General features: G+C 38.5%; 1 protein-coding gene across 3 annotated transcripts in view; it reads right to left on the bottom strand.

Moving 5' to 3' along the window:
- shank3a (SH3 and multiple ankyrin repeat domains 3a) overlaps positions 1 to 16,797 on the bottom strand; it is a 301,560-nt gene that overhangs the window by 219,383 nt on the left and 65,380 nt on the right. For all 3 annotated transcript variants that reach the window (XM_084123575.1, XM_084123574.1, XM_084123573.1), the window contains exon 2: positions 8,432 to 8,802. In XM_084123575.1, the coding sequence (XP_083979701.1) occupies positions 8,432 to 8,713 (282 nt within the window). In that variant the 5' untranslated portion in view covers positions 8,714 to 8,802. The remainder of the gene's footprint in view (positions 1 to 8,431; positions 8,803 to 16,797) is intronic.

The following is a 16,797-nucleotide window of genomic DNA, read 5'->3' on the forward strand; positions in this document are numbered from 1 at the left end:
CATGTTAATCTTTGTTAATGTTAGTTAATAAAAATGCAGCTGTTCATCATTTGTTCATGTTAGTTCACAGTGCATTAACTAATGTTAACAAATACAACTTTTGATTTTAATAATCATGGATAAGTAAATGTTGAAACTAACATTAACAAAGATTAATAAATGCAGTACAAGTGCAGTTCATTATTAGTTCATGTTAACTAATGTAGTTAACTAATGAAACCTTATAGTAAAATATTACCAGAAAATAAATTCAAAGGGAAAACAAGTTCATTTTCTGATCTCTTTGGTAGATATTTTGTCTTGTTTGAAGCAAAAACTCACTTAATATTGATTCATTTTTCAGAAAACAAAACTTAAGTCATTTTGCTTATGAAGTAAATGTATCTTGATTTAAGAATGATTAGATATTCCTACAGGAAAACAAGACAAAAATACAGAGTAAGAAAATCATTTTTGCAGTGTTTGAGGTACAGACCAAAATGTAAGTAATTATTTACTGAAAATCCTCTCAGCGTAGCTCTCAAATCACATTCAATTCAAATACGGCGTGTCAAGAAGTTTGACGTCAATGATGTCAAGCCTCATTGATGTCAAACCAAGCAAAACGAATCTTGATGCATGAGATTTGATAACTACTTTATAAAACTACTTAATAATGACTTAAATTTCATGCACAAAGCTGTCATATGGCTTTTGAAGACTTGAAATGTGGCACATGAATGATTTGGACTACATTTATGTGGCTTTTTTTAATCATTTTTTGGAGCTAAACAGCCCCATTCCCCATTATGAAAAAGAACAGTCTAGATATTACGCAGTATGTCTTCTTTTGTGTTCCAAAGAAGAAAGTCATAAGGGTTCAGAATAACATAAGGGTGAGAACTAAAACCAATATTTGAGAAAGGAAAATTTGAACATGAACATAATTTCTCTTTGAAAAAAAGATTTGAATTTCACACATGAGATACCAGCATGTTACTAGTTTCCTTAGTCATCCTTTTACCAAAGATGAAGAGTGTACACACCCACACAGCAAAACTTTCGTCTGTAATCTAGTGTAAAGCGTAACATTTCTCTCCCAGCAGTGAGATCCCTGTAGTCTTCTCTGTAAGTATTTCACAGGTGTCCCTCTGCGATTAACGTCAGGGAATAGGGCTTTTGTCACACTTTGAAATCTTTAACCAAAACCCTCCAGAGATATGCGCTCTTCTACACACCACTTCTTTATCCATCTTTCCCCCTCTCTTTTAATTATGACACATAGTCTTATGGAAGTCACCCTGCAGTGAACATAGCCAACAATGGTCGCAAGTGAAACCTTAAGCAGATGGAAAAGTAATGCAAGTTGAGGGATCGCTAAAAAGAGTGACCCAATCCCTAAAGCAACCAAACTTACACAATATACATGGCAGATTCAGCTCCTCAGGTCCAAACCTTTCAGAAACTATTCAAACCAATTCGGACCACATACACTTTTCAACTTGACTTCTTTATTTCAGAAAGGACTGAAATTATTTTTTCTAGCTGTATAATGGAAGATTGTGATAACCTTTAGAAAAAGTATACAAATATTTTTAAAATGCAAAAAATTAAATAAAATATTTGACATGCAGTTAAAGGTGCCTTATGTAAAAATTGAGGTAAAAATATCCAAAAAATGAGCTACATGCATCAAAAGAATGAGAAGAAATAAGGGCGATGATGTCATTAAAAAAATGTCAAGTTATAGTGCTGCAGAGATATCAACCTCAATTAGCATTAGCATTAATAGCCACGGCCCGACAGGTGTCGTAATACCAGTTTCGGCCATGGGAGGCGGTATGCCGGCAACATAACCACCAGCCAAACATGCAATACACGAATAACTCGCACGGCTTGTGGGCGTACTTGAACCTGATGTCAATCGTGTGGAAAGTAGCCTACTGCCCACTACTACATTCAAATAAAATCTGATAAAAAAGGAACAGAACCAGAGTAAACATTGGCACTGCTTTCCATCGCTGGAGACAACTAATGGACATGAAAAAAATGAGGTTTGACTTCGAACTTGCAACATTTCGTTTGGATTGGTAAGTAAGATGCTGTTAGTATTTCGTTAGAAGTTTGTTTTATATGTTTGTGTAGATTTTCGGGAAGTTATAACATAGAAATGTATCGAAGGCTGTTCGATAAACGTATATAACGTTCATAAATACAGTATTGTAATATAGTACACATAGCACAATCTCTATTGCTCTTTTTTTCTTGCCAACTACGTGACCTATATTATGTATATTAAATGGCTTTCCTGAGGTAAATCTGACATAATTGTTCTCCAGCTGTGTTATTGACCTCTTCACGATGATAAAAAACACTGATTGGTCGATATTATGTATGAGGAATACATTTTGGTAAGTTGTAGCCTAACGTTACTGTATCTTTCAGTGTTCGTGATTTTTTTACTATTAGCTAGTAGAGATGATCGGTTCACATGCGCTAGGGATCTGTCGTGTAACATTTACAAGCGCCAAAACGGTATTTAATTGACAGAATCTGAGAGCTGAGATTTTTTTATATCATAACTAACCTGCTCTGTCTAGTCTGTCGGTCTCCGTGTCCTCTTTGCTTCGCGATTTTTCTGTGCGTGAGAAAATTGATGTGTGGGGTGAGAGCGTGTGAAAAGTGTTTGCGTGTGTCTCACGGTTAATGCGTGAGAGTTGGAAGCTCTGGTTACGTTGGCGCTAGCTTGGTCAACATCAGCGAATGCTGTCTGTCAAATTAATGTAATTCAAACTAACAATAAAAATGTAATATGAACAAAACGAATATGAACATATTCACTGGTAAAGGTGAAGGGGAGTAGCTTGAAGATATTCATACTCTAGAGTAGACCAACTCACTTTCTGGAGGTATACTGCCCCCATCTGGTATGGAATGTGGAGTATGAATTTATTTATTTTTACATAAGGCACCTTTAAACGTTCCTTCTAAATAATAATAAAATACCCTCATCCCCCAAAAAACAACCCTAACCATAATACCAAAATACATAAGCAAATATATAAATATATAATTACTAAATAAATAAGTACATATATAAAAACGCTGACCTTTCACCACTGTATCACACAAGCAAGCAAATAAATAAAACTGAGCTTTCACCACTACCGAGCCCCTAAATGGACATGGTGATAAATAAATAAAAATAAAAACATGAGATGGGAGGAAAAAATTAATTTCAATGCTTTTGCGTTCTCTTGCAAAAGTTTTGCGTTCCCCCAAGAAAGTTTGCGTTTGCTCGCAAAATCTTTGCGTTCCCTCACAAAACATAAGAATTCTTTGAGCGAACAAAATTTTGGGGGGGAATGTATTGACATTAAATTTTCTCTCAAATCTAGAATTGTCAAAAAGTAGCGACTTCGGTACCAAGTCGGTACTTCAATTTTAAAAATGTTATGCTTTGAGCGATCTTGAGCGGAATCGTAAACACCTCTGATTGGCCACTGTACTCACGCACTCATCGGATATGTCTGTGATTGGCTACAATGATCAGCACTTCAAAAATATGTTGTAAATATACATCAATGACGCTCTTCACCAATACACAGATACAGACGGGAGCGTTTGAAAGCAGGCGTTTATCAGTGGACCGGTCCGCTAATAGTAGCCTGCTTGTGGTTACAAACACTCCCGCTTTCAAAACACTTTCAAACACTTCCATGTGCTCTCAAACACTGCGTTGATCATTGTAGCCAATCACAGACATATCTGATGAGCGCGTGAACACAATGGCCAATCAGAGGTGTTTATGATTCCGCTCAACAGTGCTCAAAGCATCACAATTTAAAAATTTCAATACCGACTTGGTACCAAAGTCGGTACTTTTGACAACACTAATCCAATCTCATATTTTTTTCCATCACCATGCCCATTTAGGGGCTCCGTACACCACAACATACTGGTTGAGGCCTGGTCTATGGACCTCCCCCATACAACCTCCCTTCCTCTCAGAAAACAACTAAGAACTCACACAAGAACATGGTTTAATGTGAATGTTTATCATTGACTGTTATGTTTTTGGTGTCATTTGAAATGTCTCAAAGTGAGTGGTACAGGTATCTCATATCCAGATAGATAAAATAAAAGGAAATAAGGTTTATAGAAGTTTAGAGAAAACTGGTTAAGAGATAAGGCCAGATAAGGCAACCCCCCTTTTGTTGAATAGAAGCCATTTGAGGGTGGTCTCCCCCATCCCCCATGTCACCTGGTCAAAAGAGGATAAAGGAATGTCAAGTCAAGTCAAGTCATCTTCATTTATATAGCGCTTTTAACAATTTAGATTGTTTCAAAGCAGCTTTACAGAGATAAGCGTATAATTTTATTTATTATTTATTTAATTTTATTTTGTCGCTTTGGAATGTGTTCTTGGGCTCTCTGGGGTCTTTGCTGGACAGGAATGGAATAGGTGGTCGCTTCATGACCTTCCCCGTGTATTGGCGAACCGGCTTTGGACCAATATAGAGGGCCTTACAATGCCAATCAACTGATATCTTTTGAACTTGACTGTTGAAAATCCATTTAGTTGTACATGCATAGTCATACACCTTTCCACATGAGGTCCAACTGCTCACAATGTCATGACGTTGAAGGCTTATAAAAGCAGTGTGGAGACCATTGTTGTAAAAATAAAAGCCTCAAAGACTGGCTGTCCATCCAAAAAGAGCAATAAGGACCCTGGCCACTCATGTTTACTAAACCTGTGCCAGCATCTAGATTTGCCAACTGGCACTTACAGGACTTCAGAAAGACTGAAGAAAAGGTTTCTCAGATGTCTTTGGCTTGAATTCCAAGCACCATTTCTGATGAAAACTTACTTGCCAAATACCATGAAGTCAAGCAGGTTCCTGTATCAGGAAGCTGTTTTTTTATGGGCTAAAGATTTGCGAGATTTGATCATTAGAAGGAGCTAATTGAATGGAACAAAAAACAAAGATGTCAGCAAAGGAAGAAACTCGCCAGTCTTAGACTACGACAATGAGCCATACTTGTTGTAAGGACAGGTTTTTGGACGTCTCTAATTGGCACAGAGAAAGCCAAGATTTAATCCCCACAGAAAAATGTGTTCAGAGACCTTGAGATTACAGTTCACAGATGATCCAAAAAGCATCTTTATGGGTGAGACAGTAAAAACTGACCAAATTCAGTTCTGCAAATCTGGTAGACTTAAAGCCTACTAAAGTCTCACAGCTGTAATCCCTGCCAAAGGCAGCTCTGCAAAATAGTGAATGAAGAACCTGAATTTAGATGTCAATGGAGGATTCCAAAAAGTGTACTGTTTAGTTTTAATTGTAAGGCAAAAGAAGTTTTAATTCATTTTGAAATATGTCAGTGAAAAACTTTATGTGCTGAATAATTTCTAGCTGCACTGGGATATTTTACACATCACAACTCAGGAAAAATTCTCTTTAATATCTATTTATTTCTCCTAAACGGCATTGAGATAAACTGGAGAGCAAATGGAGACTTTCGATTTTCCTCCCGGGAAAAACTTTCCATTAATCTCCTTGAACAATGTTTCAGACTGGGCTAAAATTTGCCAAGAAAAGAAAATCCACAATCAAACACCAGAAATCTTAATATGGTCCCTTGCAAAGGACCGTAATAACTGTGGGTCACTGAAATCATGAAGTTTTAAAACCTCTGATCTAACAAAACTTACACCAAAGACCCCTTCCACCTCAAAAATACACATGCGAGACAGTAGTGATGTTTTAATAAGTTGGATGTTGGCATATGAGAATAACGGTTGCAATCTGATATTGTTTATTTGAATTATAATGCTCCTAAAGATAGTATCAGGATTTATTGGGTGCGAGTTAGCATTTGAAAGGCGTGTGGCAGTGGGATGAACCAGTGAAAATCTGGCATTTAACAGATTCTTTCTGCTCTCATTCACCTCTCCTTATTAACATAGAGTCTTGGGCCCTGCTAAAGGACAGCGCTCGTTAACACTATGGATCTCTGCTTTTAATGAGGCCCCGACACATAACCACACATACATTCAACCAGAAGTCCATTCTAATGCATGCATGGTCACAAATGCACACTCATACAGCACTCAGAGTGAGGATGAAAGATTCAAGGAGAAACACATTTCTGACAGGCAGAATGAGCCATTGATCTATAGGCTCACTCATTCTGCTGCAGTTACTCACTTCATTGGCGTCAAATGTGCTGAAGGAACCCAACTAAACAAGCTGAGAACCATGCAGCAAACCTTCTTATAACCAACCAACACAATATTCAGAGTATTAGTCAATCAAAATAGGGTTTTCAATAATAATTTAAACCTTAACTTAATAACTTAAACATTTGGTAACCCCCAATCTTCAATATTTGGTTATATTCTTAGAATCCAACGTCAGCATCTCAGTCCAAATGATTAAGACTGGAACCTGAACAAACCAGCAAGGGTCACCCTTAGTCCAACAAAAATAAACCCACCCACTCGGAGCCACTAATGACTAACAAGTTGCTGTTTGTCACTAGTAGGTGTTCCTACTCGACTGTCAAATTCATCTGTGTCAGTCATTGGATCACGTGAACTTCATTGTTTGCACATTTGCTCATCATATCGCCAATGGCCAAACGCTACATTACCACTGGCTAAAGGAAACAGCTTGACACTGCCCAAAACACCACAGATATGCCACATTTGGTTGCCTTCAGCATGGTGTGTAAATGCTTTCAGTGCACAGACAATAAAATCATTGTACATGCACAGTTTAGGCATTTGGACATATGTTTTGCATTTTTACAACTGTAATTGTGCATTAGTAAAGTGACAATTTTGTTAACCAACCATATCCAAGCTAAAATGAAAGTTGCCAGCTAAAATCTGAATTAAATTCAAATGTGATTTAAGGACTAAACCAACCAGAAACTACAACACTATCAGCAGACTTTGAAATGCTTCTGACAGATGTCACTGCCAACACCTCACAACGATTGGCTGACAGCTGCCCCTTATTTGCATAAAGTTATAAAGCATTTCTCATCTTTTGATGCTCTCACCTCATGCTCTGCACCGCTGTCAATCGCAAAATCCCTCATGTGAGCCTGCTGCTCAGTTTCAAGGGGTCAAGGTTTAGCATGGCCCTGTTAGCACCTGCAAGTAATGTAGATGCAGTAACTCCACAGATGGTTCTTTTGACGTCCGTTCAAAATAAGGTGTGTATTCTGACGTAATACAGATTTTTAGAAGCAACATACGCTACCGGTCAAAAGTTTTGAAATGAATACGTTTTGAGCAAAAGTGACAGAAAAGACATTTATAATGTCACAAAAGACACATGTTTTGAAAAATGTTGTTCTTTTGAACTTACTATCCAGGACATAAATGGAAATAAAAAATAACAAAAAAAAATTGAGCACCACAACTGTTTTCAATGTTGATGATAGCAAATCAGCATATTATAATGATTTCTGAAGGATTATGTGACACTGAAGATTGGTGTAATGATGCTGAAAATTCAGCTTTGCCATCACAAGAAATTTATTTATTTTTAAAATATATTCAAATAGAAAGCCATTATTTTAAATTGAAATAATATTTCATAATATTACTGCATTTTTGATCAAATAAATGCAGCCTCTGAAAGACTTCATAAACAAAAAAACTGTACAGACCCCAAACTTTTACACAGTAGTGTATTTAACGTACATATAATTGCGTTGGGAATGTTAACGGACAGCTGTCGCATGTTACTATAATCCTTCTCAGCTCAACACAATGATGTCCAGTAATGTCAGTAATGTCCAGTAAACTGCCAGCTATCACTGAAAATGAATGATTGCTGCAAATGACTGTTTAAACACCCTTAACATGTCACAACTACCCTAAGATTAAAAAAATAAAAATTAAAGCCATGCTTAAACGCAATTAAAGTTCATGCACCCCTCTAAATCCTGGCTGCAGCGTGTGCAATACTGAAAAAAGGTATTAAATTAAAAATGACACCTGCAACCGTAACACCTGTATCTGTCCAATAGAAACAGGTGAGTAACAGCACTTCAACACCGCACTCTCATATCCATCAGCACCATATGTCGTTCGAGAGGGCCCTGGGGACACGGTACAATATGCTGCAACCGAACTGACAAGTCTGACAGCCTCGCGACAGGGGGGAAAAAGTCCCTGTGAATTACAGTAAAGCTACAATAACCCACCCAGTCACTGTATCTACCTTCTCTCTCTCTCTCAAAGTGGCCAGTTTTCAAAGTCCGCTGCAGACGCACTAATGAAGACGGGCTACATTCAAGAGCAAAAAGCACAAGAGGAAGATGAAAAGGTAAAAAAGAAAGAGAGCAATCATGTGCACGCTGAAAATGAACAGGACAGGCAACAAAAAAAACAAAACGAGAGAGAGTTCGGAGCACTGACAGAACTCACCGTTTGCTGCAGGTCAGGGATGCCTATGCGGACGACCAGTGTGTTGCCCTGCGGTTCCTCCATGGGGCCGGCGTGCGGAGAGCGGGAGCTGTCCCCCCGGCTGGTGCTGGGAAGAGGCTGCGCAGGGCGAGAGTAGATGAGGAGAGGGAGAGAGAGAGGCAGCGAGAGAGGGAGAGAGAGGGGGAGGGCAGAGGGGGGCTCAGACGGGAGTTCAGGCTGCTGCTGTGGACGATCTCTGGGCTGGGAAGGCTCATGTTTGCCCGAGCCCGCACTCACAGGCATGCTCTGTGTGTGTGGAGCTCCGACTGCATAGTGCCTCGCTCACGCATACGCGTGCGCGCGCGCACACACGCACACACACACACAGGGAGCTGCTGGCACACACACACAAGCACAGGGAGAGAGAGAGTGAAAGCGGGGAGGGGAGATGTGATAGGGGGAGATGCGAGAGAGAGAGTGAGAGAGTGAGAGAGAGAGGGGGGGGGTGTTAGATGTGTGCTGTGATTAAAGGGTTAGTTCACCCAAAAATGAAAATTCTGTCAGTAATTACTCACCCTCATGTTGTTCTAACTCTGTAAGACTTTCATTCATCTTCGGAACACAAATTAAGATATTTTTGATGAAATCTGAGAGCTGGATCACTCCTTCATAGGCTGCCAGGTAATCGATATCTGCCATCCCAGAAAAGTTAGTAAAGACATTGTTAAAATAGTCCAAGTGACTACAGTGGCTCAACCTTAAGTTTATCAAGCGACGAGAATACTTTTTGTGCGCAAACCCCCCCCCCCCAAAATAACGACTTTATTCAACCATCTCTTCTCTTCCATGTCATTCTCCTAAGCTGTTGACGTAGTGTAACAGCGCAGCGCTTCTGGTTTGTACGTCAGAACCTAGGCTCACTATTGGCCAGCATCACACGCATCATACACATGACCAGCGTCGGCCAAGTGAGCCTACGTTCTGACGTACAAACCAGAAGCGCTGCACTGTTACACTACGTCAACAGCTTAGGAGAATGACATGGAAGAGAAGAGATGGTTGAATAAAGTCGTTATTTTGGGGGGGGGGGGGGGGTTTGCGCACAAAAAGTATTCTCGTCGCTTGATAAACTTAAGGTTGAGCCACTGTAGTCACTTGGACTATTTTAACAATAGTCTTTACTAACTTTTCTGGGCTGGCAGATAATCAATTACTTTGCAGCCTATGAAGGAGTGATCCAGCTCTCAGATTTCATCAAAAATATCTTAATGTGTGTTCCGAAGATGAATGAAAGTCTTACGGGGTTGGAACAACATGAGGGTGAGTAATTACTGACAGAATTTTCATTTTTGGGTGAACTATCCCTTTAAGCATTTTAAGCATCAAACCTGTAGGCTATAATGCCGGGTTAACACATTCCTGAATGTACAATAAAACAGGTTACAACAATATCATTAAATAATGCAAAATATCGGATTAACTCACAAGACAATTCAAATAATATGATATTGATGATCCCTTACTGTAACAGCTCTTTGGAATGCTTTATTCAATTCTGGAATTTATATTAGACTATATTGTTGACCCAGGTAACTAATACACTAGATTCATGCATCTCGTTACACTCTGCACTATATCAAATTAAACTCCAATCACATGATTCTAATACCCTGATTAGAATGTGATAATTATGCTGATTAGAATTCACATGATTAGCAATGTTGAAAACAGTTGTGTTGCTTAATATTTTTGTGAAAACCATGATGCTTTTTTTTCAGGATTCTTCAAATAGAAAGTTTTCTTGTAACATTATAAATGCCTTTACTGTCACTTTTTGATCCATTGGATGTGTCCTTGCTGAATAAAAGTATTAATTTCTTTTAAAAACATTACTGACCACAAACTTTTATTATATATAAACATATAATTATTGAATAAAAAGAAGGAAAGAATTTAAACCCGTGGGCTATATAATTATAACAACATAATTAAATAAAGCAAAATGATCAGATCAGATACACACAATCTTAATGCAGGGCTCTGTGGAATACTTGATTCTGATTGGTCAGTTCTGTGGTATTTTGTATCGTGACACTAAACTCTACATGCTAATTGAACATTGGCCCAGGCATCTAATTTCCTACATGGCTGTGCTAGTTTCATATGCCTGAATCACTCCACGCTCTTTCTTCTCACATTATAATAAAATAAACTCCTAATCAATATTTAATGTCCAATCATTTTTTATTCAGTAAATAGCCATGTAATTTGGATAAAAGGATAATGTACTTTTTCACCCAAATCATTATTGCAAAATAAACCCATTCAGGGTTTACATATTTGATAACTGACAGAATTATAGTGTAAAATGAAAAGAGATTTAAAGCGGGAAAGGGAAACCTGTGGGCTTTGCAGTTTAACACACAACCTTACAGATTAAATGATGATATCAGATATACCTTGAATTCTAACGATCTAATAAATTTTATATTTGATAATTGGCAGAGTTACAGTGTAAGAACTGAAGCAGACGAGAAAGAGAGCGAGAGAGCAATAGAGAGAGATAGAGAGAGAGAGAGAAAGAGAGAGAGAGAGAGAGAGAGAGAGAGAGAGAGAGAGAGAGAGAGAGAGAGAGAGAGAGAGAGAGAGAGAGAGACAGAGAGAGAGAGAGAGAGAGAGAGAGAGAGAGAGAGACAGAGAGAGAGAGAGACTGTTGAACTGCTGCGATATTGATTTCAAGCAAATATTGCCTTCACAGTCCACAGCAAAGCATCAACTACCAGCACTATCTGACATAGTTTGGTGTGTGTTCACACATCGGCGAGTGTCATCTCATGATGTCAGTGTGTGTGTGTGTGTGTGTGTGTGTGTGTGTAAATTAACATTTTATCAGGTTGACTGAATCCTATGCAGCATGACTAGAGCAGTGCTGCAGGATAACATCACAAAACACCAATAAATGCTTCAAATGCCTACGGTCTGCTGCCTGTGTTCAAGTCAGTTTTTCATGCACACTTGGGGGCTTGCATCATGTTCAGGCTTATAATTAATAATAATAAAGAGAGTGAATCCATGCAGTCCAGTTCAACAAAGTGCAAAATGCACTGAAATGGCACTATACCTACACGTACATGCAACTGCAAGATAATTCATGCCAATACATGGCACTATCAGCTGGTGTCATGTACTCTTAGTGAACTCCTCCCTCAGCAAGCAACCAAATTGCAGGCAAGCAAGAAAGAAACAAATAAACCAAGAAAGCCTGACATGTAATCAGCACAGAGTAAAAGAGTTATGGATTCACCACAGGAATCCCCTCCCGCCCATCATTGTGATGTCACAGTGCTAGAGCACCCGCTATTGGCTTCATCCGTACCACTGACTCCTGCTCTCTTTTGATCACATGTGCCCTCGTCTTTATCTCTGACGGCCAAAATCTGATTGACCTCATGTTATTGTTCCACTTTATTATGCAGTTCATTTCAATCTCGACCGCTCCTATGACATGCTTTCACTCAGTCTCTTTCTCATTCCTTTGTTATCCTCTCTCTGTCTCTCTGTCTCTGTCTCTCTATCTCTCTGTCTCTCTCTCTCTCTCTCTCTCTCTCTCTCTCTCTCTCTCTCTCTCTCTCTCCCTCCCTGTACAGTATTAACTGAATATTTCCTTCAATTTCTCTTGTTTGGCAGCATAATTGCATGTCTAAGTCTTTCTTGCGTTAACACTCATGAGCATATTATTTTCTAAACTGTCATTTTCCAGTGTGAACACACAGAGCTGGGCTTTATGTTGTGCCACCTCTGTGGGAGGTTAAATCAAAAGACAGGCAGATCATGTAAAAACAGACGAAAGCTTTATAGTGTGCCACTAACACATAGATGATCCTAAAATCTTTAAAGTGTTTCAAGCAGAATAATTTATGTGTTAGTGCAATTTCTAAAAAGGCAGCAATGCATTTTCAAGTATACTGTGTGAGACACACAGTAAACATGATATTATAAAGACAATATGCGGTTTGCAATCTTAAATGAATATGGCTTTTATTTGTCATTGCACTAAAGCCAAACAAATGATTAAAATATTACCTAAAAATGTTCTACCCAATATTAGAATACAGATAGTGAGCAAGCTAAAGGTGACAGAGGAAAACAAAACAAAACAAAACTCATTCATGAACTTGTGCATGCTGCAAGAAAAGAGAGATGAATAATTAGGAAATTAGGAAACAATTAGGAAATGTTTCATGGCTGTGACTTGACTTAAAAGTTTTTTTTCCCTTTTAAAAAGGAAAAGAAGTTTGAAATGTCCCACCCAAACATCCTGTTTCAAAAGAAAATAAACAGACATAGAAAAGAAAACTACACATCAAGTAATTTAAAGGAGTTTTTGCCACTCAAAGACAAAGCATTGCCACCCCAGAATTACCACAGTATAAAATAAAAATGTAAGCAGTGTTTCCTGTACTGCTTTTCAACAGTGGAGCTTTAATTTAAGCATGCCGCAAAATAATTGGAAGGATACACGTCTTTCTATAAATTGTCCTAGCACTTTGCATACTCCCAGTGTAGTCAGCTTTATTTTGCCATCTGACAAAAAAAATACAATGAAATCAATACCATGGAAACTTATAGCAGAGTTAGGTAAGAATCGTATGCCGGCTTGTCTTAAAGCCAACTTAAAGTCTTGTTTAAAAAATGTAAATAGTTTGAAGGTCAAGTGCCAGGAATTTACAGGATTAAAGGGTAGTCAGAAATTTACTGTGAAATTAATACATGCTGGCCTGGGTCATTTTCTTACGAATTACTGTGAATCAACAGCAAAATGATGTTACATCACAGTAATTTACTGCTCTTGTTTAGCTATGAATTCACATGATAAAGTTGTCTTTAATCATGGCACTATATAGTTTACCACTGTAACTGTTTTGAAGTCATCATAATGGTGATTAGTGTTCAATTTGCTTGGGATCTTGGACCTTGTATATTCATATTCAAATCTGTGATCTAGCCAAGTCAGAAGTGAGACAAATGAAAACATTTAAAATGATGACAAGCTAGAATATAAAATAAGCTAATTGGCAGATTTTAAGTTAGTCAAACTATCCTTTAGCGTTATTTCAGAATGAAGATTTACCAACATTTTATTTCAACATTTTTATTTTTTTTCAGTTTGTAGATTAATCTTTCACAATAGTGAAGCAGCTGCTGAGATACATCTTTGAAAGATGTGACATCATCTTGCAACATAATTTTATCAAAACACAACAATGGTGACACTCAACAAATAATAATATTAAAAAGATAAACTCTGAACATTACAGAATAAACCAACACAAACTGCTAAAAGTGAACCATAAATAAATTCAGCACCGCAGATAAACAAGTACAGTGGGGAGAACAAGTATTTGATACACTGCCGATTTTGCAGCTTTTCCCACTTACAAAGCATGTAGAGGTCTGTAATTTGTATCATAGGTACACTTCAACTGTGAGAGACGGAATCTAAAACAAAATCCAGAAAATCACATTGTATGATTTTTAAATAATTAATTTGCATTTTATTGCATGAAGTATTTGATCACCTACCAACCAGTAAGAATTCCGGCTCTCACAGACCTGTTAGTTTTTCTTTAAGAAGCCCTCCTGTTCTCCACTCATTACCTGTATTAACTGTACCTGTTTGAACTCGTTACCTGTATAAAAGACACCTGTCCACACACTCAATCAAACAGACTCCAACCTCTCCACAATGGCCAAGACCAGAGAGCTGTGTAAGGACATCAGGGATAAAATTGTAGACCTGCACAAGGCTGGGATGGGCTACAGGACAGTAGGCAAGCAGCTTGGTGAGAAGGCAACAACTGTTGGCGCAATTATTAGAAAATGTAAGAAGTTCAAGATGACGTCAATCTCCCTCGGTCTGGGGCACCATGCAAGATCTCACCCCGTGGGGCATCAATGATCATGAGGAAGGTGAGGGATCAGCCCAGAACTACACGGCAGGACCTGGGCAATGACCGGAAGAGAGCTGGGACCACAGTCTCAAAGAAAACCATTAGTAACACACTACACTGTCATGGACTAAAATCCTGCAGCGCACGCAAGGTCCCCCTGCTCAAGCCAGCACATGTCCAGACCCATCTGAAGTTTGCCAATGACCATCTGGATGATCCAGAGGAGGAATGGGAGAAGGTCATGTGGTCTGATGAGACAAAAATAGAGCTTTTTGGTCTAAACTCCACTCGCCGTGTTTGGAGGAAGAAGAAGGATGAGTACAACCCCAAGAACACCATCCCAACCGTGAAGCATGGAGGTGTAAACATCATTCTTTGGGGATGTTTTTCTGCAAAGGGGACAGGATGACTGCACCGTATTGAGGGGAGGATGGATGGGGACATGTATCGCGAGATCTTGGCCAGCAACCTCCTTCCCTCAGTAAGAGCATTGAAGATGGGTCGTGGCTGGGTCTTCCAGCATGACAACAACCCGAAACACACAGCCAGGGCAACTAAGGAGTGGCTCCATAAGAAGCATCTCAAGGTCCTGGAGTGGCCTAGCCAGGCTCCAGACCTGAACCCAAAAGAAAATCTTTGGAGGGACTGCCCTGAAACCTGAAGGATCTGGAGAAGGTCTGTATGGAGGAGTGGGCCAAAATCCCTGCTGCAGTGTGTGCAAACCTGGTCAAGAACTACAGGAAACGTATGATCTCTGTAATTGCAAACAAAGGTTTCTGTACCAAATATTAAGTTCTGCTTTTCTGATGTATCAAATACTTATGTCATGCAATAAAATGCAAATTAATTACTTAAAAATCATACAATGTGATTTTCTGGATTTTTGTTTTAGATTCCGTCACTCACAGTTGAAGAGTACCTATGATAAAAATTACAGACTTCTACATGCTTTGTAAGTGGGAAAACCTGCAAAATCGGCAGTGTATCAAATACTTGTTCTCCCCACTGTATATATAAAAAAACTCTACAGCATAATCTAATCATGCTGCATTGCATGCTGAGTACTTTCATAGTACACTGTTTAAAAAAAAAAAAAACAGTTGCTGCCTTAAATTTTTAAGTACAATCAACTTTTTTTAAAAGTCATTTCAACTTAAATTACATTAAACTGACTTAAAAAATTAGTTGAATCTTGCATAAAAAGTCGAAAATTGCTTAACTTATTTTGATGAGTTAAAGTAAAGTACTGTCGATTTTACAAGAAATTTCAGAGAATGCAGTTAGATACAAGAGAAGTCCTACTGTGGAATATGTGTGGAAACCTGAAATATACTGCAATTTCACACTAAAATATTTAACAGTGTAAAAATTCAAGCTTAGAGACATTTATGATATATTGGTGTTTTTGATATACAGTGTCTTGCTTTGGTGCCCTGGATATTGACTTTAAAATAGAAAAAATATTATTATTTTTAAACAGTATAGATGGTTACTCTGTGGCAATACAACCGTTTCACATATTCATGAACACAAATGTGTATGTCTGGCCATAAATCCACAAAAACTATGCATGAGCGCTTGCTTTGGTGTTGCCACCCCTCATAGTCTTCATGCCACCCCTTTGCCACCCTATAAATAATTTTCTAGATCCACCCTGTCAAGGAAGGCAGTAAATTGCTTAATTCACTGCTGCAATCAGCTTTAATCTGAAAATCAGTCAATGTTACATGCACACACACACACAATATGATTAAACACGCTGCATGCAGTGCCTTGTGCGTATGCACGAAAGAGCAACATGCATAATGTAGCTTTCACTGCTCATACTGTATATAAATGATGACACAAACAATAGAATATAACATTTAAAACCGTATATAATCCTTAGCGTATGTTATGGAAGCCTGGTAAGTCTGATTGTGTTTCAGGTCATTTGCCAACACCACTCCCGCTTTCTTCCCCAGTCGTTTACTCTCTCATTAAAAGAATGTCTTCATCAATAATGGCTAAAAATAACATCTGCAGTATGACTTTGTGTAGACATTTCTCAGTGACTGGCAACAGCTCAAAGACAGATTTAGCAGAACAACAGGCCTGCACACATAAACAAGCCTGGCATGTGATGCTAATATCAGCAGAATTCAGCTTCACTATTTCAAATAAATAGTCTTTAGTCTATAAAAGACAGATAGAAAGGAACAACTTTCTGAGAAAACAGCAACAAAAACCAAAAAGCCTCCACTGATACCATGAGTGAGACTCAAAGTTTCTGAGGAAGTTGAGGCAAACACGTCTGTGATCAGTCGGGCTTGTGCGAGCAAATGAAATGGTCTCACACATTCTGTGAGTCTGTGAGCATGTGCACCGCTTCCAGATGGAGAATGAGACACATCAGCGGTGAACCCCAGTCACCACAGCGGATGTTCAAATCACACC

The sequence above is a fragment of the Abramis brama genome (genome assembly GCF_963993115.1).
Source record: "Abramis brama genome assembly, chromosome: 9".
Lineage (NCBI taxonomy): Eukaryota > Metazoa > Chordata > Actinopteri > Cypriniformes > Leuciscidae > Abramis > Abramis brama.